Source organism: Dysidea avara, chromosome 1, assembly GCF_963678975.1.
Source record: "Dysidea avara chromosome 1, odDysAvar1.4, whole genome shotgun sequence".
NCBI classification, from domain to species: domain Eukaryota; kingdom Metazoa; phylum Porifera; class Demospongiae; order Dictyoceratida; family Dysideidae; genus Dysidea; species Dysidea avara.
The window spans coordinates 47,142,808-47,169,696 of NC_089272.1; the positions used below are offsets into that span (position 1 = coordinate 47,142,808).

At 39.1% G+C, this 26,889-nt stretch overlaps 3 protein-coding genes and 1 long non-coding RNA gene across 4 annotated transcripts in view; 1 reads left to right on the forward strand and 3 right to left on the reverse strand.

Annotated features, from left to right (window-relative positions):
* LOC136247126 (hemicentin-1-like) overlaps window positions 1–11,579 on the reverse strand; it is a 33,678-nt gene extending 22,099 nt beyond the window's left edge. Inside the window, exons 1-6 of the mRNA XM_066038751.1 lie at window positions 11,297–11,579; window positions 10,988–11,248; window positions 10,651–10,917; window positions 9,193–9,465; window positions 8,878–9,144; window positions 8,572–8,826 (exon numbers count right to left, since the gene is read on the reverse strand). Coding sequence (XP_065894823.1) covers window positions 8,572–8,826; window positions 8,878–9,144; window positions 9,193–9,465; window positions 10,651–10,917; window positions 10,988–11,248; window positions 11,297–11,579 — 1,606 coding nt within the window. The remainder of the gene's footprint in view (window positions 1–8,571; window positions 8,827–8,877; window positions 9,145–9,192; window positions 9,466–10,650; window positions 10,918–10,987; window positions 11,249–11,296) is intronic.
* Window positions 2,768–3,755, forward strand: LOC136242010 (zinc finger CCCH domain-containing protein 4-like). Its single transcript, XM_066033327.1, has 4 exons — window positions 2,768–2,989; window positions 3,041–3,133; window positions 3,185–3,559; window positions 3,640–3,755. Exons 1-4 carry the CDS (start codon window positions 2,854–2,856, stop codon window positions 3,753–3,755), a joined length of 720 nt encoding a protein of 239 aa, XP_065889399.1. The 5' UTR covers window positions 2,768–2,853.
* Window positions 4,073–5,070, reverse strand: LOC136266046 (uncharacterized). Its single transcript, XR_010705886.1, has 2 exons — window positions 4,387–5,070; window positions 4,073–4,330 (listed from the first exon to the last, which is right to left on the reverse strand). It is a non-coding gene; the product is annotated as an uncharacterized lncRNA (long non-coding RNA).
* A 14,418-nt stretch (window positions 11,580–25,997) lies between the features above and the next one.
* Window positions 25,998–26,889, reverse strand: part of LOC136247132 (leishmanolysin-like peptidase) — a 55,633-nt gene continuing 54,741 nt past the window's right edge. The window contains exons 17-18 of the mRNA XM_066038761.1: window positions 26,067–26,219; window positions 25,998–26,008 (exon numbers count right to left, since the gene is read on the reverse strand). Coding sequence (XP_065894833.1) covers window positions 25,998–26,008; window positions 26,067–26,219 — 164 coding nt within the window. The remainder of the gene's footprint in view (window positions 26,009–26,066; window positions 26,220–26,889) is intronic.

Sequence of the window (26,889 nt, forward strand, 5' to 3'; positions counted from 1 at the left end):
AGTGTTGTATGAAGTTACTAAACTCAGTAGCGAGTGTTCTCATGTGTGGCAAGTTTCTCGTGCGGCTAGTGCATATCCACGCGATATTCCACAGGTATTGTACAGTACACTGCAAAAGAATGATCCCGCGAGAAGATGCGAGCATTACTCGCATGTGTATACTTGCGACGTTACCTTTGAGCTGTACTGTATATATATCAATTTGCAGCATTTTGCAAGCTCTACAAGATGCTGTGACTAAAACATGAATTTGTTAAACTTTTAAAAATTCGTTTGACATCCCTACCTTGAGCTGATTCTGTGAGCCTGTGGAACACTTACACATGCATGCACTATGTATATGTATATAGGGTGGGTAATCATCTATAGAATAATATAAGATAAGGAGATTGATTATTTCAGCTGAAATATCTAAACCCCCTTTGAATGCATGCAAATGATGTTAAAACAAATTTTGTAGGGGGATGAAATATTTCATAGGGGTCCATATATTTCAAACATTTTTGTTCCGCAGGGTCCAAATATTTTGATATATTTGGACCGGGGGGAACCAAAATAGAAGGTCCAAATTTTTCGTTACAGACCTAGTAGGTAAGCTTGTGGTTACTTCTGTGGTCCGTATTTGGAAATACGTAGAAATGCTTGGTGAATAGTTCTAGCACTAGTTCTCACCTTAGCCCAACGTTTTTCAACTCGTAGGATAGTGAAGCTAACAAAATGTTTTACATCGTAGTGGTTTTTATGCTGACATTCAAATCATGCATACTAATCATGTGAGTATTAATTGATCCCTACAATTGATTTTGACTTTAATGTCTATAAAATTGCTGCCCAGTTGTAGCCCGGTCTATATTCAGATGTAGACTGGGAAAGTCACCAACTGGGCTACATTGCGAATGTAGCCCAGGTGACCCCTTTGATCTGAGGTGTGAAAGTGACACATAATGGTGTGATACTTTCATGTCATGTTTGATAGTATACAAGTAATAGTTGTACCACGTACCCGAGTGATTTTCCTGATATGTACACCCAAGCTCGAGGGCCATTAGGTCCGAGAGCATGGGTGTACAAATCAGGCAAATCACGAGGGCACATGATACAACTGATATGTACCATGCCAATGCAGGCTAAGAGCCTGCGGGCAACTAATCACCAAACCAATACTTGACCAACCACCGAATTCATTATACAGACCAACTTGTGAAATTCGATTATGGGACAGCAACAACTAATGTTGTGACTAAGTTTGTTAACATAAACAGGCAAATCCTACGGATATCATGGAAACACTCAATTTAGCGATTTTACAAGTGTTTCAAAGTTGCTACATCACTTAAACACTGAATACACAGTTTTCTAAACATCTAGAGGGGTAAGCTTCGCTGTAGAGTGGTTACCTCATGATATACGAAATATGGGCATGGTACATAATCAAACACGCAGACAAGCGCTTGTAAATTACCCATGACACTAGTTTTCACCTTGAACTTTCGTTTGTCAACTCATAGGGTGGTGAGGAAGTCGAATCGCCTCCGTCTGAGTGCTGTAGGATGGAAAATCAGCCTCATGGTTTTCATCACGTGAGCAATAATAAACTCCCACAATCGAATGCTGCCAGGATTCTTATAAAAACAAACTAACGTTACCTCACCAGATATCAAGGCCATGAATAAACCATGGCCAGCCATGGTTTAACTTAAATGTACCATGGCAAGCCAGGGTTTATGAGATATGTACCCTGAAATTTTCCTTTCAAGTTAGGTGGTTTCATGGTACATTAATATTATAATATTGTGTTTCCAAAGTGCACATTTTTATAATGATATTTGAATTTCATTGCTGAAATCATAAATTGAGGCAGCGTATATCAAAAACTAAACTTAAATTTTTAGAAACTGTTCAACACAAAATAATTATTCTTGAGTATGCGAGGAAAGTCTCATTTTTTCAAAAACAGCATGAAAACAGGTATATATCAATTCATTTTGAAAGCAAAATTTCAACATTTGTTCAATGCAAATAGCAAGGCTCTATGAAAGCTTCCATCATCTGTAATATTGCCGCTGTCTCAGCAACACACCCAATTTCTGAATTTATTATTTACAGTATCCAAGGAATGGATCACTAGCTTATTATGGTGAGTACTGTAGTTTTGGGATTATAGTATTAGACAGTAGGAAGAGCAAGTAAATCGATTTGTACAGTGACTATACTAAAAATAAACTACAGGTGCTTACATTCACAGCCATAACTTCCATTTGCATTAGTATACAACATTGGGATTTGGCTTAAAATGTTCATTGTGTATTGAAAAATCAGCGAAGGCATGATTTTAGCCTTGTAGTCACTTGCATATACATGTACGAAGGTAGTTTTATTGAAGAGATGATGATCATGTTTACATTTACCACATCATAAACCAACACCTCTGACATGCATACTACAGAAATGAAACAAATATTATTTCCAATTGTTTACTTATGAGAAGGGCAGCTCCAGAAATTTTGGTGACAGGCTTCCAATATTCTGTTGTATGCAAATGAAAAATCTTATGCATTGTGAGATTGAATCGATCTGGTAACAATTTTTATCAAAAAATTCTCTAAAGCAGACAGTTTTAGGAATTAACTGATATAGGCTTACTTTTGCAGTTAACCCTTAAACGCGCACGCGAATTTACGAAATATTGCACTGAAATCGCAAGGGCCATTTAAGTGGCCCTCCATATTTGGCACAGAGGTGCGCGCGCTAGGATTACGTGATCGTGAAACGGTTTAGTGCAACGGAAAGCCACGTTTCTGGGCTTTAATTCGAGCTCAAGAACTTTGTGCTGTGATTAAAGATAAGCGAGATATGGATGAAAATGCTGTTGTTGATCAACTTTTCTATAGCGACACCGACGATGACTGGAACAACTCGGACGAAGAGGACTCTTTTGTCCATGGAGAAGACTCTTTTGTCCTTGATAGGCTTACCAGGGAACAAGACGGTAAAATGGCGGACAGATGAATCGGTCCTATCACTTCGCCTGCCATTATAGATGATTATGGCGATGTGGAAGAAAATGATCGTGAGGAAGAGTTCAGCAACGACGAAGAAGACATCGAGGAAGAAACAAACGATGATTATGAAGGTATAATGCTTTTCACATGTTTTATAACTTGAGTCCTGCTTCTTCTAATAGCTGATGTAAGATATTGTGAAGGTCATGATGAGTCAAGCCATCCTGGACCATCTGGGCTACATAGTGGAGTGAGTGACGGTGGGATGGGTAGCCTGGAAACTGAATACCCCTGTAGTGGTTCTCCTGTGGCCTACCATGGCTCTCCTGTTAGTTCTTCCCTGCGCTCTCGTTCTTCTTCTCCACATGCCCCATTTTCACCTAGTGATAGAGGCAGGGACTACTCACCATCTCCATCTGATCCTTTGTCTGGTAGAAATAGAGGGAGGGGTAGAGGTAGAGGGAGGGGTAGAAGTAGAGGAAGGGGTAGGGGAACTGTGTCTCCAATGGATCTTGTGCCTAGTCGAGGTAGGAGGAAAGGTACTGGTAGGGGTAGAGGTACCGGTAGGGGTAGGGATTTGGCTCTCGAAAATGCTTATACTCGTAGAGTGCTGTTTCACACCTGTGAATGATCGTAGGACCATCAAAAGCTTTAGGGAGCAACTGGCTACTAAACTTTTATGTCAACATAGCTCACGCCAGCATGGAGGACGTCAATCACAGGCTCTTCCCCCTCAATCGCTGCGAGGCTTGAGGAACGCCATTTCATAGAGAACCTTGGGACTGACGGTGACTGTGCAGTGTGTTCTGACCGGAAGACACATAGAAAACGTACTAAGTATGGCTGCGTAAATTGTGGAATGGTTCATTTGTGCCTTGAAAATTGTTTTAAGATATACCACACCAAGGAAAACTATAAATAAGGGGTGTATGTTATTTACTGTGTCTTAGACTTTTACAGGTTCAACCGATGTATATAGTTTAGATGTGTTGACAGTATTATCTGTTTAGTTATGTACAGAGCTGTTTGTAATTCAGGTTTTTCCACGATTGTGGTTTTTTTCTCTGAAATCACTTGGATCGGTGGTTTCTAAATGAGGCAAACCCTTTACTGAGTAAAGATCCCAGCTCTTTAGTGTATATATTTCATGTACATTTTATGTTTGAAAAGTTTTTCAAATTCTAATGCTAATAATAATACTTTATGTTTGATGAACAGTGCATGATAAAATGGATTGCTGTTGGTATTTGATTGACCAGTCACCAGAATACGTCTTGGCAGCACGTTGAAATGCCACAGTGATTGTGTTGGAGTTCTTTGTTACATGCCTACAGGGTAAAAATAGTTATGAGAATACGACAATTTTTTTTCAGTTCACAACTACCTGAGAGTTGTAGCTATGTCAATGGAATTTCACCACCTTGTATCAAGGGTACCACCCTTTCTAAACACCAAGTGTTGAGGCGAATGGACAGAGGAGCTGCCTACCATGATGATTATTTCCAAATGATGCGCGTATTGCTGTGGATAAATGGAGAAGTATTATTGATAAAAACATAATAATAATATTGGATAAACCCCAGGTTATCCACCGTCTGTGTACCAAGTTACAAGCTGATACATCAAGGATTTTCACAGATACAGTCGTGTAAAGACGTGCGGTTACTTCGCACAATTGTGTGAATACCACAAGTTTTTTTCTAAAATTCATAAATACCTGAGAGTTGCAGCTATGTCAATGGAATTTCACCACCTTGTATCAAGGGTACAACTCTTTCTCGACACCAAGTATTGAGGCGAATCGCCAACGGAGCCACCTACCATGACGGTTATTTCCAAGTTATGCGCATATTACTTCGGATAAATAGAGAAGCATTAATGATAAACAATTGGTAGTCACGATGGGTAAACCCCAGGGTATCCACCATCTGTGTACCAAGTTTCAAGTTGATACGTCGAGGATTTTCAGAGATACAGCCTTGTAAAGACGCACGATTATTTTCGCGAAAGTAAGCATAAACTTTCGTGCGTTTTCGGTGTAATAAATAATAGGGCCATTATAATGGCCTTTGCGCGTTTAAGGGTTAAGAAGTGGAGTTTTGTGAAGTTTGAAGCATACGTACAACATGGGTGCCATTTTAATATCTGGGAGTATGCCCCCAAAAATAAACCTGTAGCTCTTAGATACAATCTTAGACTATTTTTACTGTGTTGGTAGAGGTATAACTTTATACAAATGCAACTGTTCTGCTAGTATTTTAAATAATTGTTAATTTAAAAATGAAGTAGGGATCTATGCAATAAAAAGTAGTGAAACAAGAGATGCCCTACCTTTGCATTGAGCAAAATTATAGCTAATGTGCCAAAGTAGGGACTTTCCCACCAAGCTTTGCTGTAATACCATCATTCATCTCTTGTTTCACTACTTTTTAGTGTATAGATCCCTACTTCATTTTTAAATTGACAATTTTTAAAAATACTAGTTTTTTAGTGTTTTGTTGTAGCACACCTAGCTAGCTAGTTACAGCTACGTACTGTGCGTTTCAAAAAACGTACAGCTGCGTACAGCTATGCATACTACTACGGGCCTGTGTGCTCCATAAAATTGGAAGCACACAGGCCTGTAGTAGTATGCATAGCTTACCGTCGATTGTAGTAGCAGTAGCGCTCAGATCTATGACCTGTCTTAGTACAATGATCCGTGTTCTATTCACCCCAGCTGAAAGTTTTTCAAACGAACAGGCCTTTTCAATTGTATGGAGCTTAGTCTCAACTAACAGGATGAAGTCTCAACTAACAGGATGAAGTAATACAATTTCCACTCGAGTACTATCCAATCACAAGAATCACTCGCTGATCTCGCCATCTGGCACTGAGTCGCTGATTCAGTGTCTTCAGAGGAACAAACCATCGAGTATCAATCCGTCTCAAATCTCTTCATTGATTGTAGTCCGTTGGTATAAGTCGAAGTGATAACTCAGCAGCCTTAATGTTTCACATGTAACACTTGAAATTATAAGCACACTGCTCTTTCAGCAGCATAAGCGCTTTCTGTAATAATTTTGTGGTGTCTACAGAAAAGTGTTGATACAGAAAATTAATGCCTCGGTATGGTTTCGATACTTGAAGAAAAAGACAACCAACCTGATTGAAGATAAAAGGAAAGACAAGGTGCACAGGGCTTACACTAGTCGGAACCCCAACAGTGAGTTTGTAGTTGCGGCGTAAAATGGTGACCATATGCTGTTTTGTTTTAGCTCTAGGCTTGCGACTGTGGTCAGGCAGTGAGGCTTTGAAACTAAAATTGATTTTTCAGCGATTTAAAAAAATTTTGTATCCGGCCACTTGTAAGTGTTTTGTTGTATTTAATGTTGTTTTATGTAATATATGAACTAGTACTATTCCGTTAAGGTGATTTTCGCAGTATAAATGTCTGTAGGATGATTTTAAAGGCAGAATTTTGGGCAGCATGCGAAACATTCACCTTGATCCCTACTTAAACAGTATGACCATACTGTTTGATTAAGGTAGTCGACTGCTCTATTAGAGTATTTTTATCTGAACTTTTAAATCCTTTGCAAATCAATTCAAAGTCAATTTTAATTGCCTGAATATGTTTGACCAGTTTTTGGAAACCTCAGAAACTCCACCTAGATCTGCCCCTGTATAATGAGTGGGCTGATTTTGAAGCATGAGTATCAAAGAGCTTCTGGAGGTTCAGGTGAAAGAGACAAGTGGTCACAGGGTCCAGCATACTGAAACAAGGGGGAGACCAGCCATAGACTGAGCACCTGTCATCAGTTCAGACAGAACTACAACAAGATTAATATTCTGTACATACAGTTAGATGTGTTATTTGTTGAATAGATTAATGTATTTGTAGATTTGTTGAAACTGTGTCATAGTCAGTGGTACTGTATTTCTCCATGAGCAGGAGAATATAAAGTTTAGTTCACTACTTGAAACTGGCTTCTCTGAGTAATGGTTTGTTAAAACTTCCATATTATTATTTTATGCATGCATAATTTTTCTAATATATTTTTTTAATTCATTTTTTTTTCAAAACACATGCTTCTGCAAACTACTGTAGACAGGATTTTGTCACAATTGTCAAGAAATACACAATATAGATGTTGACCTACTTCTAAACATGATGAGGTGCACCGCAGCTATTACTAACCATAGGCAGAGGAAAGGAATTGGAGGGCTGAAACTAGATGCTTGGGGGGCTGAACCCCCACTCAGTCTGCCAAGGGCAGGTCCCTTCAGCTAAGCCCTCCTCAGAATAAGATTGCTGAATTGTTCTGCAACAATACTTTAATTAATTAACCTAAAAGAGTAGTCAAGAGCTTCATAAAAACATGTTGCAAAAAGCAAATGAAAAGGTTGGATCTAAACCACTCACTGTAATGTGAGAGTTACCTCTTATCAACTATACCATGAATACAAGGCAAGAGTTGTTTCGTAAATGTTGCATGACTTTTCAATCCTAAATAGCTGTAGTAGCTCTAGTAACTTTAAGTACTAAAAATATGGTATGGTACTGCAGGATTTCGCTTGTCTGCTACTTTCACTCTCAGCATGCTCCACTTCCCTAGGTGATACTATCAACCTCATTAATTTAAATGGCTGATAAGAAATTATTTCTAGTCAACATTTGTAGCTAACTAATCATTTGTTAATAGCTAATTTTGCACCTTGTAATTCCCCCGCCCCTCCCCCCTGGCATAATCAGTAAACACTGTTTGTCCATTCCAGTAGTATAATAATAAAAAATACTGTTAATTAATGTACACTTTGGTATAGACCTTGCTTTAGAAACTTTGGAATATATGTCTTACAATGCTGTTCACCTAAAGCTAGTGTTTGCCTGGACAGAGTATTAGTGCATCACAAAAAATAATGTAATGCAGCATAAAACTTGATCGGCTGTTATGTGGCTCTTCTCTGTGACTTATAAATACTAATCTGTCTGCACTGTGTGTTTGAGGATTAAGCCTGTTGGTCTGTGATACCGATATCATTATTGTCAGTACATGATGACAAGAGTACTAGAGATCAAGTTTGACTTCCTGGGTGAAACTAATGAGGTAATAAAAGAGTGTGATAGTTGTGCTAAGGTCTATCAAACCTTTGCAAGAGTACAGTATGTAGCTTGCTGAGACCACTTTACATGGAATAGATAATTCATGGATCACTTGAGCAATTAGCATTTGGTACATTCTTTGGGTTCCATATATGTCTGTATTTTATGAAGCAATGCTAACTTGCAGCCTTCTGATATATGCAGGTTGTCATGGACATAGTGCCTATAAAAGCATTAACTAACAATATGGTGGTAGGAAGAAGAATTTACGGGTGCATTGATTTTATGGCAAAGGGATAGCAATGCTTCAAGGTAGGAAGAATTCTCCCTGGAGTAACCACAATATTATGAATTTTGCTGTTATAACATCCCACCACAGCTATGTCAACTCACTCCTAAATATTTACTACACAAGTCAAGGCCAGAAATGTCACCTAAATGCATTGACACAAGAGAAAGTGGAAATAAGTAATTTGTCCTCACCATCCACTCTTACTCTAGCTCTACTAGACTCCACACTAATTCCGTCTTTGTTAGCCATACAATAGTACATTCCCTCATCAGGTGGAATAACTCTAGAAATAGTTAGTGTGTTACTGTTCTGCCTTCTTGATCTGGAGGGAACACTACCACCATCACGATGCCATGAGTATGTAACATCATCAACAGATGTTAAACAAGTTAATGTGACATCTTGTAATGCTATACCAGTAGTACTTGATGGGTGACTGATGATTCCTGTAGAGAACAAATAACAATATCTAACTAAATATGAATACAGCTTCTTACTTAAAACTGCAACAGTAGCAACATTTGATCTTGTCCCACCAGCTTCGTTGGACACTACACAACTGTACTGTTGTGACTCTTGTAAGTTGCTCAAATCACGTCTCTTGTTATTACTGTTACTAATATACCTCCATTGTCCTCCATTAATATTCCTAGCCTGCCATTGATATGTAACTGATCCTCTACCAATTCCCTCACAATTCAGAGTAACACTCCTACTAACAGTTGTCAATTGACTGGTGGGGTGAGTTGTGATAGTGGGAGGACCTGTGGACACTTGTGTCATCATGCCTTACTGGTTAGTACAATACTCACCATACACATTTACAGTAGCACTATTAGACACAACTGATCCAGCCTCATTGCTCAATCTACACCTGTACATGTACTCTCCAATAGTCAGTGCTGTATTAGTAGTGTAATATGATGCTGTGTTATCATTACTAACTGTAGTCCAACTACTACCAGAACTTCTTCTCTCCCAGTAATACATTAGTGTTCCTAGACCACTAGCTCTACATATGAGAGTGATGCTTATTCCCATTGGTACATCACCACTTGTTGGGCGGACTGTGATCTTTGGAGGACCTAAATAAGCACAATAACATATCTTATTTGATGTACCTACAGGCCCCCAAGTAACATTCTAAAATGCTAAACTGGTACACTGTCTGCAAAAAAGAACCTTAATGCAATTTAATTTTGCTTTAAATCTTTTTTGAAAATGGAAGAATCATTTCCATTACATAATTAGAGAGTGGTAAGTACGTAATGACAGGAACTATGATCAGGTGTAATGTATTTCATGGACTGGACTCAAAGACTATACTCACAGACTAAGCTGGAAGCACCTTCTTAACAACAATCCAGCCATTCAGACATTATCTATTTCTTGTAACAATGGAGACACAATTATTGAGCTTAAACCACTTGTACTGCTCTTCCTTACAAATTACGAAGGTTGTGCATCTACTAAATTATTACCAAAACATGACAGTAGTTGAGCTACATATATACTTTTGTACAGTGGCATGGATATTCCTACATAGTTTAGCCATAATTTACATTGAATGTACACCTGCAGATTGGTATAAACATGCTATTCAATATTGAGCAGGTGGGTGGCATGAGACTATGTGGTTATCCAACTAAGAATACTTACTTACTCATCACTGAACCCTAACGTTTAGTGCTAAATACATGTATTGGATCAACGAAGGAATAAATCTATGCTACAACAATAGCATCTGTATCACTACTAGCATGCACAAGTAAACATGTTTCATAAGTATTCTAATAAATAAGTGCGTGCTCAACCTTAGAATTAAAATTTTTATCAAGACACACAGTAGTGTATTGTGCAGCTAAGAAATCCCATAGCATTTCAACAATGTCTTATCAAAAGAAGATCAATACACAATTTCACTCTTATGTAATTATGTGGTCCTTTCCAAATCGCAGTGTAAATTACCTTCATTTTTGGTAGGCTACATATTAAAATTCTTGATGGAAGTATCTGTTTGCACTATTAACCGTGTGCTTACATAGACTGACAACGGCAAACACAGCAAAAGAAAAAACGGTTTTTGGTGACAGAACTTTTTTAATGTTAGTCAGTATTTGTCAGTAAGATAGTAAGTCAGCCAACAAGGTCAGCATAGTACAACTGTTGTTGAACATAACATAAAGTTAATTTTTCTTTATCTGCTTTACTCCCAGTACATGATAAAAAATAGTCTAAAAGGCTCACTTACTCCATTAGGCAATACTCACCATACACATTCACAGTAGCACTATTAGACACAACTGATCCAGTCTCATTGCTCACTCTACACCTGTACATGTACTCTCCAACAGTCAGTGTTGTATCAGTAGTGTATGATGCTGTATTACCATTACTAACAGTAGCCCAACTACTACCAGAACTTCTCTCCCAGGAATATACAAGTGTACCTAGACCGCTAGCTCTACACATGAGAGTGATGCTTTTTCCCATTGGTACATCACCACCTGCTGGGTGATCTGTGATCTGTGGAGGACCTACAAAAATTGTATCAGGCATTTACGAATCTTATTACCATCTATTAATTTAAGGACTTGATCAACATACCGTAGACAGTCAGGGTAGCAGTATTAGACAGCACTGATAATGATCCACTCCTCACAGCACACATGTAACTACCATCACCTCTTCTCCTCACTCTTTTAATTGTTAGTATACTAGTGTCACCAGTTGATATTGATTGTCCTGTAACATCTCTACCATCACTAGTCCATGAGAATGTCACATCAGATGATACTGATGATGTACATGTTAAATTAACTGATGAACCAACTGGCACTAGTCTGTCTTGAGGATGAGTAGTGATTTCTAAGTGCATACACTTACAAAAACTTGTATGGCAGTTTACCCACTCACTCAAAATAGTAATAGTAGCAACATTTGACCTTGAACCACCAGCTTCATTGGACACAACACAACTGTACTGTTGTGACTCTTGCAAGCTCTTCACAACAAGTCTCCTGTTACCACTATTACTAATAGCAACCCATTGCTGTCTGCCACTCCTAGTCTGCCATGTATACGTAATTGGTCCATTACCAGTTCCCTCACAATTCAGAGTAACACTCATACTAACAGTTGTCAACTGGCTGGTGGGGTGAGTTGTGATAGTGGGAGGACCTGTGGACACTTGTGTCATCATGTCTTACCTGCTAGTACAATCTAATCAAAAACAGCCAAACTGTAAAAAAAGGTGCGGCCCCCAGAAAGGCCATGGTGAAAAAAGATGAGAAATCCAAGGTGGCAGCCAAGAAATGGCTGTGATGGTAGGTTAATGCTTAAATTTTAATAACGACATTTCAGGTGAATTTTGTGCCAAGACCAAGCGGCACAAAATTCACCTGTATTGTCGTTATTAAAATTTAACCATTAACCTACCATCACAGCCATTTCTTGGCCACCACCTTGGATTTCACATCTTTTTTCACCATGGCATTTCTGGGGGCCGCACATTTTTTTACAGCTTGGCTGTTTTTGATTTGATATCACTTCTTTTTGTATTTATATACTGCAAAACCAGCCTATGCCTGGCTTGGGTCTTTTTTAACCCATGTGTTTTTTTCTTTACCACAGGAAGAAGAAAAGAACTTAAAGAAGATTTAATACTTCAATTATTTTTGATTTTATTAGTAATTATACAACTTATCAAGACACACGGTAGTGTATCGTGCGGCCCAAGAAGCCAGCGCGCCACCCGTGAGTATATTAACAGGAAGAAAAAAAATGCAATTTTCACACCTATGTAGCTCTGTGATCCCTTATCCGATTGGACCAAATTTGCTAGAGAGGTGCCGGCTAGCAAGGGGAGTCTACACACCAAATTTGAAGAAAATCGCTCAAGCCATTTCCGAGATACGAGTGAACAAAATTTCGTTTTAATTTCTTCGTTTTTTTCTTCTTCTTCTACTTCTTCATTTCGTCACTTCGCAAAATCCGCCATAAAACACGAATGCGTGCTCGGATCGGGCTGAAATTTGGCACACTTAAAGGGCTCATTAAGGCGGATCTCTGTACCAACTTTAGTAGGAATCCGATGAACATTCACGGAGTTATTACCGATTATTTGCGTAAAATAAGGTCGAAGGTCTGTCACGCCTACAGGGTAAACTCCTTTGAGGAATCAGTTGAAAATTGATATGTATGCGGAGCAACCATCGTAGGAGTGCCTTTTTGTGGTTTGAAAGGAATCGGGATAAAGACCATGGAGATATGACACAAAACCCGACCTGTGTCAAAATTACGCGATCGATTTTTATGAACGAAAAAACTATTAGTTTTCGTGTCTACCAGGCAAACCACTTAGAGCAACGAGCTAAAAATCAGTATGTAGCTGGAATAATTATCATAGAAAGTCCTTGCAGTAGTACAGAAGAATCGGATTACAAACCACTAAGTTATGATTCGAAAGACAACTACGTGTAGCAAATGCGAGATCGAGATACTCTAATAGAACAGTCAACCTAATAAAGTATTCAGCTACATTTATAATTTACTCAATTATATTACATTGAAAGTTATTCTGTAGGGAATTCAGCTACAAACAAGTCACGCTGTAGTCAGATCAGCCAGAATAAGGTACCTAATAGAGAGTTCAGCTACAAAGAAACCATCATGTAGAGAGTTCAGCTCAAACAAATTGCCCTGTAGAGAGATCAGATAGAAGAAGTTACCTTGTAGAGAGTTCAGTTACAAAGAAACAATCATGCAAAGAGTCCAGCTGCAAACAAATCACCCAGTAGAAAGTTCCGCTATGAACAGACCACACTGTAGAGAGTTCAGTTAGAAACAAGTCATCTTGTAGAGAGATCAGCTAGAAGAAGTCACATTGTAGAGAGTTCAGCTACAAAGAAACTACCATGTAGAGAGTTCAGCTGCAAACAAATCACCTGTAGAGAGTTCAGCTAAAAACAAGTCACCCTGTAAAGAGATCAGCTAGAAAGAAGTCACCCTGTAGAGAGTTCAGCTAGAAGAAGTCACATTGTAGAGAGTTCAGCTACAAAGAAACTACCATGTAGAGAGTTCAGCTACAAACAAATCACCCTGTAGAGAACTCAGTTACAAACAAATATGACCTGTAGAAAGATCAGCTAGAAGATGTTACCTTGTAGTGAATTCAGCTACGAACAGATCACCCTGTAGAGAGTTCAGCTACAAACATATCACCATGTAGAGAGTTCAGTTACAAAGAAACCACCATGTAGAGAGTTCAGCTGCAAAAAAATCAATCACTCTGTAGAGAGTTCAGCTAGAAGAAGTCACCTTGTAGAGAGTTCAGCTACAAAGAAACCACCATGTAGAGAGTTCAGCTGCAAACAAATCACCTTGTAGAAAGTTCAGCTATGAACAGATCACCCTGTAGAGAGATCAGCTAGAAACAGGTCACCCTTAGAAAGTTCAGCTAGAATAAGTTACCTTGTAGAGAGTTCAGCTACAAAGAAACCACCATGTAGAGAGTTCAGCTGCAAACAAATCACCCAGTAGAGAGTTCAGCTATGAACAGATCACCCTGTTGAGAGTTCAGTTAGAAACAAGTCATCCTGTAGAGAGATCACCTAGAAGTATCACCTTGTAGAGAGTTCAGCTACAAACAAATCACCTGTAGGGATTTCAGCTGCAAACAAATCACCCTGTAGAGAGTTCAGCTACAGAGAAATCATCATGTAGAGAGTTCAGCTGCAAACAAATCATCCTGTAGAGAGTTCAGCTATGAAAAGATCACCTTGTAGAGCTACAAAGCAACCACTATGTAGAGAGTTCAGCTGCAAACAAATCCCCTGTAGAGAGACCAGCTAGAAACAAGTCACCCTGTAGAAAGTTCAGCTAGAAGAAGTTACCTTGTAGAGAGTTCAGCTGCAAACAAATCACCCTGTAGAGAATTCAACTACACACAGATAACCCTGCAGAGAGTTCAGCTAGAGTCAAGTCACCCTGTAGAGAGAATCCTGTAAAGAGTTCATCTACGTACAAGCAGATCACCCTGTAGAGAGTTCAGCTACATTTCAAGCCACCTAGTAGAGAGATCAGCTGTAAATTATCCTGTGGGGAATTAATTGGCATATAATAAATATATGCAAGAGTTCATAATATAATGAACTCTTGATATATGCATTATATATATAATTTGTACATTTACTGATAAAATCAGAATGAGTTAAAGTATTTATAAAATCTGCTTCATCTTTTTCTTTTTCCTGTGGTAAAGAAAAATATATAGGTTAAAAAGCCCCAAAGCTGGCCATAGGCCGGCTTTGCGGTATGCAAATACAAAAAGAAGTGAAATCTAATCAAAAACAGCCAAGCTGTAAAAAAGGAGTGCGGCCCTTGAAAAGGCTATAATGAAAAAAAGATGTGAAATCCAAGGTGGTGGCCAAGAAACGGCTGTGATGGTAGGTTAATGGTAAAAATTTTAATAACAACAATTCAGGTGAATTTGGTGCCGTTTGGTCTTGGCACAAAATTCACCTGAATTGTCGTTATTAAATTTTTTACCATTAACCTACCATCGCAGCCGTTTCTTGGCCGCCACCTTGGATTTCACATCTTTTTTTCATTATAGCCTTTTCAAGGGCCGCACCCCTTTTTTACAACTTGGCTGTTTTTGATTAGATATACATATCAAGACACACGGTAGTGTGTCGTGCGGCCCAAGAAGCCGGCGTGCCACCCGTGAGTATATTAACAGGTAGAAAGAAAACGCAATTTTCACACCTATGTAGCTCTGTCATCCCTTATCCGATTGGAACCACATTTGCTACAGACGTGCCGGCCAGCTAGGGAAGTTTACACACCAAATTTGAAGAAAATCGCTCTAGACATTTCCGAGATACGAGCGAACAAAATTTCGTTTTAATTTCTTTGTTTTTATCTTCTTCTACTTCTTCATTTCGCACACTTCGCAAAATCTGCCATAAAACATGAATGCGTGCTTGGATCGGGCTGACATTGGTACATTTAAAGGGCTCAGTAAGGCGGATCTCCGTACCAACTTTGGTAGGAATCCGATGAACATTCACGGAGTTATGACCGATTATTTGCGTAAATAAATTCGGAGGTCTGTCACGGCTACAGGGTAAACTCCTATGAAGAATCAGTTGAAAATTGATATGTAGATGGAGCAACCATCGTAGGAGTGCCTTTTTGTGGTTTGAAAGGAATTGGAATGACACAAAACCCAACCTGTGTCAAAATTACACAATCGATTTTTATGAATTAAAAAAACTATTAGTTTTCGTGTTTACCAGGCAAACCGCTTAGAGCAACAAGCTGAAAATCAGTATGTAGCTGGAATAATCATCATAGAAAGTCCTTGCAAACCACTGAGTTATGATTCGAAAGACAACTACGTGTAACAAAATGCTAGATCGAGATACTCTAATAGAACAGTCACCCTAATAAAGTATTCAGCTGCATTTATAATTTACTCAATTATATTACATTGAAAGTTATTCTGTAGGGAATTCAGCTACAAACAAGTCACGCTGTAGTCAGATCAGCCAGAAAAAGGTACCTAATAGAGAGTTCAGCTACAAAGAAACCATCATGTAGAGAGTTCGGCTCAAACAAATTGCCCTGTAGAGAGATCAGATAGAAGAAGTTACCTTGTAGAGAGTTCAGTTACAAAGAAACAATCATGCAAAGAGTTCAGCTGCAAACAAATCACCCAGTAGAAAGTTCCGCTATGAACAGATCACACTGTAGAGAGTTCAGCTACAAACAAGTCATCTTGTAGAGAGATCAGCTAGAAGTCACATTGTAGAGAGTTCAGCTACAAAGAAACCACCATGTAAGAGAGTTCAGATGCAAACAAATCACCTGTAGAGAGTTCAGCTAGAAACAAGTCACCCTGTAGAGAGATCAGCTAGAAACAAGTCACCCTGTAGAGAGTTCAGCTAGAAGAAGTCTCATTGTAGAGAGTTCAGCTACAAAGAAACTACCATGTAGAGAGTTCAGCTGCAAACAAATCAACCCGTAGAGAAGTCAGCTACAAACAAATATGCCCTGTAGAAAGATCAGCTAGAAGAAGTTACCTTGTAGGGAGTTTAGCTACGAACAGATCACCCTGTAGAGAGTTCAGCTACAAACAAATCACCCTGTAGAGAGTTCAGTTACAAAGAAACCACCATATAGAGAGTTCAGCTGCAAAAAAATCAATCACTCTGTAGAGAGTTCAGCAAGAAGAAGTCACCTTATAGAGAGTTGAGCTGCAAATAAATCACCTTGTAGAGAATTCAGCTACAAACAAATCACCCTGTAGAAAGATCAGCTAGAAGAAGTTACCTTGTAGAGAGTTCAGCTACAAAGAAACCACCATGTAGAGAGTTCAGCTGCAAATAAATCACCTGTAGAGAGATCAGCTAGAAACAAGTCACCCTGTAGAGAGTTCAGCTAGAAGAAGTCACATTGTAGAGAGTTCAGCTACAAAGAAACTACCATGTAGAGAGTTCAGCTGCAAACAAATCACCCTGTAGAGAACTCAGCTACAAACAAGTATGCCCTGTAGAAAGATCAGCTAGAAGAAGTTACCTTGTAGGGAGTTAAGCTACGAACAGATCACCCTGTAGAGAGTTCAGCTACAAACAAATCACCCTGTAGAGAGTTCAGTTACAAAGAAACCACCATGTAGAGAGTTCAGCTGCAAAAAAATCAATCAATCTGTAGAGAGTTCAACTAGAAGAAGTCACCTTGTAGAGAGGTCAGCTGCAAATAAATCACCCTGTAGAAAGATCAGCTAGAAGACGTTACCTTGTAGAGAGTTCACCTGCAAACAAATTACCTGTAGAGAGTTCAGCTAGAAACAAGTCAGCCTGTAGAGAGATCAGCTAGAAACAAGTCACCCTGTAGAGAGTTCAGCTAGAAGAAGTCACATTGTAGAGAGTTCAGCTACAAAGAAACTACCATGTAGAGAGTTCAGCTGCAAAAAATCACCCTGTAGAGAACTCAGCTACAAACAAAAATGCCCTGTAGAAAGATCAGCTAGAAGAAGTTACCTTGTAGAGAGTTCAGCTACAAACACATAACCCTGTAGAGAGTTCAGTTACAAAGAAACCACCATGTAGAGAGTTCAGCTGCAAACAAATCACCAGTAGAGAGTTCAGCTAGAAACAAGTCACCCTGTAGAGAGATCAGCTAGAAACAAGTCACCCTGTAGAGAGTTCAGCTAGAAGAAGTCACATTGTAGAGAGTTCAGCTACAAAGAAACTACCATGTAGAGAGTTCAGCTGCAAACAAATCACCCTGTAGAGAACTCAGCTACAAACAAATCGCCTGTAGAAAGATTAGCTAGAAAAAGTTACCTTGTAGAGAGTTTGGCTACAAAAAAATCACCCTGTAGAGAGTTCAGCTACAAAGAAATCATCATGTAGAGAGTTCAGCTGCAAACAAATCATCCTGTAGAGAGTTCAGCTATGAAAACATCACCCTGTAGAGAGTTCAGTTAGAAGAAGTCACCTTTTAGAGAGTTCAGCTACAAAGCAACCACCATGTAGAGAGTTCAGCTGCAAAAAAAATCGATCACTCTGTAGAGAGTTCAGCTAGAAGAAGTCACCTTGTAGAGAGTTCAGCTGCAAATAAATCACCCTGTAGAGAATCCAGCTACAAACAAATCACCCTGTAGAAAGATCAGCTAGAAGAAGTTACCTTGTAGAAAGTTCAGCTATGAACAGATCACCCTGTAGAGAGATCAGCTAGAAACAAGTCACCCTGTAGAGTGTTCAGCTAGAAGAAGTTACCTTGTAGAGAGTTCAGCTACAAAGAAACCACCATGTAGAGAGTTCAGCTGCAAACAAATCACCTAGTAGAAAGTCAGCTATGAACAGATCACCCTGTTGAGAGTTCAGTTAGAAACAAGTCATCCTGTAGAGAGATCACCTAGAAGTATCACCTTGTAGAGAGTTCAGCTACAAACAAGTCATCCTGTAGAGAGATCAGCTAGAAGAAGTTACCTTGTAGAGAGTTCAGCTACAAACAAATCACCTGTAGGGATTTCAGCTACAAACAAATCACCCTTTAGAGAGTTCAGCTACAAAGAAATCATCATGTAGAGAGTTCAGCTGCAAACAAATCATCCTGTAGAGAGTTCAGCTATGAAAAGATCACCCTGTAGAGAGTTCAGCTATAATAAGTCACCTTTTAGAGAGTTCAGCTACAAAGCAACCACCATGTAGAGAGTAGGGCTGAAACGGATAGCAACTTTTACTATCCGGATATCCTGAACAAAACCTATCCGGATATCCTACGGATAGTGACATCATCACTTGCTATACAAACATTTTATAGTTTATTGTAAACATCCTTGTTTTACTAGTACTAGAAGCAAACAAACATTAACATGATAGCGAAAGGTTTGTGGTAATGTTACAGTGTTACTTTGCACCGTCTGTAACAAGATTGGCGGCTGGAGAAAACATGAATACAAGATGTAGCAGTTGCTACAAGACCTTTTCCAGGTACATCTAGTCGTAAAGAACTCCTTATAAGGCAATACCTATTCTGTTACAACTTCTTCAGCAACATTCACAGCCTCGCTTCGTAATTTAGCGATGGGCGTGGTTGCTAGCAAGCTGATTAACTTACCAGGCTGCTGTTAACTTCACATAATCTAGCTAAGCTAACTCTCCACGATGAAAATTGATTCATCTAGTGTTGAGAAAGTTGGACAGATAAATGGCTTTAAGTTATTACTATCCGCTTGGCTTCAAAGTACTATCCGGATAGTAAATTATTATCCGGATATCCGGATAATACGGATATCTGTTTCAGCCCTAGTAGAGAGTTCAGCTGCAAACAAATCACCCTGTAGAGAATTCAGCTACAAACAAATCTCCCTGTAAAGAGACCAGCTTGAAACAAGTCACCCTGTAGACAGGTCAGCTAGAAGAAGTTACCTTGTAGAGAGTTCAGCTGCAAACAAATCACTCTGTAGAGAATTCAACTACAAACAAATAACCCTGCAGAGAGTTCAGCTAGAGTCAAGTCACCCTGTAGAGAGAATCCTGTAAAGAGTTCATCTACGTACAAGCAGATCACCCTGTAGAGCGTTCAGCTACATTTCAAGTCACCTGGTAGAGAGATCAGCTGCAAATTATCCTGTGGGGATTAATTGATATGTAATAAATATATGCAAGAGTTCATAATATAATGAACTGTTGATATATGCATTATACATATATTTGTACATTTACTGATAAAATCAGAATGAGTTAAAGTATTTATAAAATCTGCTTCATCTTTTTCTTTTTCCTGTGGTAAAGAAACATATATAGGTTAAAAAGCCCCAAAGCTGGCCATAGGTCGGCTTTGGAGTATACAAATACAAAAAGAAGTGAAATCTAATCAAAAACAGCTAAGCTGTAAAAAAAAGGAGTGCGGCCCTTGAAAAGGCTATGGTGAAAAAGATGTGAAATCCAAGGTGGCGGCCAAGAAATGGCTGTGATGGTAGGTTAATGGTAAAAATTTTAATAGCGACAATTCAGGTGAATTTTGTGCCAATTGACCAAGCGGCACCAAATTTACCTGAATTGTCATTATTAAAATTTTTACCATTAACCTACCATCACAGCCATTTCTTGGCCGCCACCTTGGATTTCACATCTTATCTCACCATAGCCTTTTCAAGGGCCGCACTCCTTTTTTTACAGCTTAGCTGTTTTTGATTAGATATTTATTACATGCCCATTATTCCCCAAAGGATGTTTTTTTTGCAGCTGATCTCTTTACTGGGTGACTTGAAATGTAGCTGAACTATATACAGGATGGCTTCTTTTTGTAGCTGAACTCTATACAAGGTGACCTCTTCTAGCTGGTCTCTCTACAGGGTGATTTGTTTCTAGCTGAACTCTCTACAGGTGACTTGTTTGCAGCTAAACTCTCTACATGGTGGTTTCTTTGTACCTGAACTCTCTACATGATGGTTTCTTTGTAGCTGAACTCTCTATAAGGTGACTTTGTCTAGCTGAACTCTCTACAGGGTGATTTGTTTGCAGCTGAACTCTCTACAAGGTGACTTCTTCCAGCTGATCTCTCTACTGGGTGATTTGTTTTTAGCTGAACTCTCTACAGGTGATTTGTTTGCAGCTAAACTATCTACATGATGGTTTCTTTGTAGATGAACTCTCTACATGATGGTTTCTTTGTAGCTGAACTCTATACAAGGTGACTTCTTCCAGCTGATCTCTCTACTGAGTGATTTGTTTCTAGCTGAACTCTCTACAGGTGATTTGTTTGTAGCTAAATTCTCTACATGGTGGTTTCTTTGTAGCTGAACTCTCTACATGATGGTTTCTTTGTAGCTGAACTCTGTACAAGGTAACTTCTTCTCTACAGGGTGATTTGATGTAGTTGAATTCTCTATAGGGTGGTTTGTTTGAGGGTGGTTTGTTTGAGGCTGAACTCTCTACATGGCGGTTTCTTTGTAGCTGAACTCTCTACAGAGTGATTTGTTTGCAGCTGAACTCTCTACATGATGGTTTCTTTGTAACTGATCATGAACACTCTACAAGGTGACTTCTTCTAGCTGATCTTTCTACAGGGCGAATTGTTTGTAGCTGAACTATCTACAAGGTAAGTTCTTCTAGCTGATCTCTCTACAGGTTGATTTGTTTGTAGCTGAACTCTCTACATGATGGTTTCTTCGTAGCTGAACTCTCTACAAGGTGACGTCTTCTTGCTGATCCCTATGCAGGGGGATTTGTTTGTAGCTGAACTCTCTAGAGGTGATTTATTTGCAGTTGAACTCTTTATGTGGTGGTTTCTTTGTACCTGAACTCTCTACAAGGTGACCTCTTCTAGCTGATCTCTCTACAGGGTGATTTGTTTCTAGTTGAACTCTCTACAGGTGATTTTTTTGCAGCTAAATACTCTACATGGTGGTTTCTTTGTAGCTGAACTCTCTACATGATGGTTTCTTTGTAGCTGAACTCTTTACAAGGTGACTTCTTCTAGCTGAACTCTCTACAGGGTAATTTGTTTGTAGCTGAACTCTCTACTTGATGGTTTCTTTGTAGCTGAACTCTCTACAAGGTAACTTCTTCTAGCTGATCTTTCTACTGGGTGATTTGTTTGTAACTGAATTTTCTACAGGGTGATTTGTTTGCAGCTGAACTCTCTACATGGTGGTTTCTTTGTTGCTGAACTCTCTACAAGGTGCATTCTTCTACCTGATCTCTCTACAGAGTATTTTGTTTGTAACTGAACTCTGTATAAGGTGCATTTTTGTAGGTGATCTCACTGCAGGTTGATTTGTTTGTAGCTGAACTCACTAAAGGGTGATTTGCGTTGATTTGTTTGTTGCTGATCGCTCTAAAGGTTGATTGGTTCGTAGCTGAACTCTCTGCAAAGTATTTTGTTTGTAGTTGATCTCTCTACAAGGTGATTTTTGTAGCTGACCTCTCTTCAGGATGATTTGTTTCTAGCTGATATCTCTACAGGGTGATTTTTTGTAGCTGACCTCTCTTCAGGGTAATTTGTTTCTAGCTGATCGCTCTACAGGTTGGTTTGTTTGTAGCTGAACTCTCTACAGGGTGATTTGGTTGTAGCTGAACTCCTTACATTGTGTCTAGTTTCTAGCTGATCTCTCTGCAGGATGATTTGTTTGTAGCTGATCTCTCTACAAGTTGATTTGTGTGTAGCTGATCTCTCTGCAGATTGATTTGTTTGTAGCCGATCTCTCTACAGGGTAATTTGTTTGTAGCTGAACTCTCTATAAGGTGATTTGTTTGTAGCTGATCTCTCTGCAGGTTGATTTGTTTTAGCTGAACTCTCTACAGGGTGATTACTTGTAGCTGAACTCCTTGCATTGTGTCTAGTTTCTGCTGATGTCTCTACAGGGTGATTTGCTTGCGTGTAACTGATCTCTCTACAAGCAGATTTGTTTGTAGCTGATCTCTCTGTAGGTTGATTTGTTTCTAGCTAATCTCTCTTCAAGTTGATTTGTTTATTGCTGATTGCTCTAAAGGTTGATAAGTTTGTAGCTGAACTCTCTGCAAAGTGTTTTGTTTGTAGTTGATCTCTCTACAATGTGATTTTTTGTGGCTGACCTCTCTTCAGGGTGATTTGTTTCTAGCTGATCGCTCTACAGGTTGATTTGTTTGTAGCCAATCTCTCTACAGGATAATTTGTTTGTAGCTGAACTCTCTATAAGGTGATTTGTTTGTAGCTGATCTCTCTGCAGGGTGATTTGTTTTAGCTGAACTCTCTACAGGGTGATTGCTTGTAGCTGAACTCCTTAGATTGTGTCTAGTTTCTATCTGATGTCTCTGCAGGGTCATTTGTTTGTAGCTGATCTCTCTACAAGTTGATTTGTGTGTAGCTGATTTTTCTGCAGGTAGATTTTTTAGCCGATCTCACTAAAGGGTAATTTGTTTGCAGCTGAACTCTCTATAAGGTGATTTGTTTGTAGCTGATCTCTCTGCAGGTTGATTTGTTTTAGCTGAACTCTCTACAGGGTGATTACTTGTAGCTGAACTCCTTGCATTGTGTCTAGTTGCTGCTGATGTCTCTACAGGGTGATTTGCTTGCAGCTGAACTCTCTACAGGCTGATTTGTTTCTAGCTTATCTCTGTACAGGTTGATTTGTATGTAACTGATCTCTCTACAAGCTGATTTGTTTGTAGCTGATCTCTCTGCAGGTTAATTTGTTTCTAGCTAATCTCTCTTCAAGTTGATTTGTTTATTGCTGATTGCTCTAAAGGTTGATTTGTTTGTAGCTGAACTCTCTGCAAAGTGTTTGCTTGTAGTTGATCTCTCTACAATGTGATTTTTTGTAGCTGACCTCCCTTCAGGGTGATTTGTTTCTAGCTGATCTCTCTGCAGGTTGATTTGTTTTAGCTGAACTCTCTACAGGGTGATTTGCTTGTAGTTGAACTCCTTAATTGTGTCTAGTTTCTAGCTGATGTCTCTACAGGGTGGTTTTTTTTGTAGCTGAACTCTCTACAGGTTGATTTGTGTGTAACTGATCTCTCTACAAGCTGATTTGTTTGTAGCTGATCTCTCTGCAGGTTGATTTGTTTCTAGCTAATCTCTCTTCAAGTTGATTTGTTTATTGCTGATTGCTCTAAAGGTTGATTTGTTTGTAGCTGAACTCTCTGCAAAGTGTTTTGCTTGTAGTTGATCTCTCTACAATGTGATTTTTTTGTAGCTGACCTCCCTTCAGGGTGGTTTGTTTCTAGCTGATCTCTCTGCAGGTTGATTTGTTTTAGCTGAACTCTCTACAGGGTGATTTGCTTGTAGTTGAACTCCTTACATTGTGTCTAGTTTCTAGCTGATGTCTCTACAGGGTGATTTTTTTGTAGCTGAACTCTCTACAAGTTGATTTGTTTGTTGCTGATCGCTCTAAAGGTTGATTTGTTTGTAGCTGAACTCTCTGCAAAGTATTTTGTTTGTAGTTGATCTCTCTACAAGGTGATTTTTTGTAGCTGACCTCTCTTCAGGGTGATTTGTTCCTAGCTGATCTCTCTACAGGGTGATTTTTTGTAGCAGATCTCTCTTCAGGGTGATTTGGTTCAAGCTAATAGCTCGACAGGTTGATTTGTTTGTAGCTGAACTCTCTACAGGGTGATTTGTTTGCAGCTGAACTCCTTAAATTGTGTCTAGTTTCTAGCTGATGTCTCTACAGGATGATTTGTTTGTAGCTGATCTCTTTACAAGTTGATTTGTGTGTAGCTGATCTCTCTACAAGTTGATTTGTGTGTAGCTGATCTCTCTGCAGGTTGATTTGTTTGTAGCCGATCTCTCTACAGGGTAATTTGTTTGTAGCTGAACTCTCTATAAGGTGATTTGTTTGTAGCTGATCTCTCTGCAGGTTGATTTGTTTTAGCTGAACTCTCTACAGGGTGATTACTTGTAGCTGAACTCCTTGCATTGTGTCTAGTTTCTAGCTGATGTCTCTACAGGGTGATTTGCTTGTAGCTGAACTCTCTACAGGCTGATTTGTTTCTAGCTTATCTCTCTACAGGTTGATTTGTGTGTAACTGATCCCTCTACAAGCTGATTTGTTTGTAGCTGATCTCTCTGCAGGTTGATTTGTTTCTAGCTGATCTCTCTTCAAGTTGATTTATTTATTTATTGCTGGTTGCTCTAAAGGTTGATTTGTTTGTAGCTGAACTCTCTGCAAAGTGTTTTGTTTGTAGTTGATCACTCTACAATGTGTTTTTGTAGCTGACCTCTCTTCAGGGTGATTAGTTTCTAGCTGATGTCTCTACAGGGTGATTTTTTGTAGCTGAACTCTCTACAGGGTTATTTGTTTCTAGCTTATCTCTCTACAGGTTGATTTGTGTGTAACTGATTTCTCTGCAGGTTTATTTGTTTCTAGCTGATTTCTCTACAAGTTGATTTGTTTGTTGCTGAACTCTCTGCAAAGTGTTTTGTTTGTAGCTGATCTCTCTACAAGGTAATTTGTTTGTAGCTGAACTCTCTCCACAGTGACTTGTGTGTAGCTGAATTTTCTAGAGAGTGACTTAATTGTAGCCGAACTCTCTACAGGGTGCATGACTTGTTTATAGCTGAACTCTCTTCAATGTGACTTGTAATGTTCTGAATCTCTACAGTGATATATTTGTAGCTTAACTCTCCACAGGGTGACTTGCTTCTTGCTGAGCTGTCTATAAGAGTAACTGTTTGCAGTTGAACTTCCTACAGAATAACTTGTAATGTAATAGAATTTTATAAGTAAATAAATTAGCTGAATGCTCTATTAGGGTGACTGTTCTATTAGAGTATTTCGATCTTGCATTTGCTACACGGAGTTGGCTTTCGAATCATAACTCAGTGGTTTGTACTCCAATTCTTCTATACTACTGCAAGGACTTTCTATGAAGATTATTCCAGCTATACACCGATTTTCAGCTCATTGCTCTAAGCGGTTTGCCCAGTAGGCGTAAAAAACTAATACTTTTTTATTCATAAAAAATCGATCGCGTAATTGTGACACAGGTTGGGTTTTGTGTCATATCTCCGTGGTCCTTATCTCGATTCCTTTCAAACCACAAAAGGCACTCCTATGATGGTTACTCCATCTACATAGCAATTTTCAACTCATCCCATGAAGCGGTTTACCCTGTAGGCGTGACAACAAATCGATCTTGTTTTGCGCGAATAATTGGTCATAACTCCTGAATCATTCATCGGATTTGCACCAAAGTTCATGCTAGGATTTGCCTTTGGACTCCCTGTTTGTGTGCCAAATTTCAAGGCGATCGAAGTACGTGTTTGCGTTTTATAGCAATTTTTGCAAGTGTGCGAAAACACGAAGAAGAAAAAAATGAAGAAAAATTATCGAACCTTTGGCAGCTCGTATCTCGGAAACGGCTGGAGCGATTTCCTTCCAGTTTGGAATGTAGACTCCCCTGGCTGGCGGGCAACTCTGTAGCAAAGTTGGTTCCAATCGGATAAGGGATCACCGAGATACAAAGGTGTAAAAATGACGTTTTCTTTCTTCCTGTAAATATACTCACGGTGTGGTGTGCCGGCTTCTTGGGCCGCACGACTCATTACCGTGTGTCTTGATACTCACCGTACACATTCACAGTAGCACTATTAGACACAACTGATCCAGCCTCATTGCTCACTCTACACCTGTACATGTACTCTCCAATAGTCAGTGTTGTATCAGTAGTGTATGATGCTGTGTTACCATTACTAACAGTAGCCCACCTACTACCAGAACTTCTTCTCTCCCAGGAATATGTTAGTGTTGCTAGACCACTAGCTTTGCAAAAGAGAGTCAACCTTCTTCCCATTGGTACATTACCATCTGCTGGGTGATCTGTGATCTTTGGAGGACCTACTATAAATAAGCAAACAAGAGTCATGCTAACATAATATTGTTCAATGTCCATACAATACTCCCCCACATATGACATTTTATGTGCTTCTTTAGTGATATACTCAGTCGGCAAACAAGTTGATTGAGCTGCTTCTAAAAACCAGCAACCCATGTGGTTAATTTAGCTAGCTAAACATTAAATTAACAAGTACACGAAAAAATTTGGAATTTTCAACTAGAGTAGGGACGACAGTACATTGATAAAAAGTACTGAAACAAGTGCATAGGGGTAGTGAACAATACTAAAATACAGTTAAATAATAAGACGTGTTATATCCCTACTGTGCATTTCCATTATGGCATCTTAAGCATAGTAGGGATATAACACATCTTATTATTTAACTGTATTTTAGTATTGTTCACTACCCCTATGCACTTGTTTCAGTACTTTTTATCAATGTACTGTCGTCCCTACTCTAGTTGAAAATTCCAAATTTTTTCATGTACTTGTTTGTTAACTTTTATAGCTGGTGACCCCACGCATATCGCATCTGAAAAGGCACCACATGCCCCAGCTATATCAATTATCGTGTGAAAAGTGAAGTTACCATTACACTTCGTTGTCAGCTATGTTCAACCCGTTACACAGCATTTTAATCAAGAACTTGTTGAAAGCATTTCGGGTCGATCT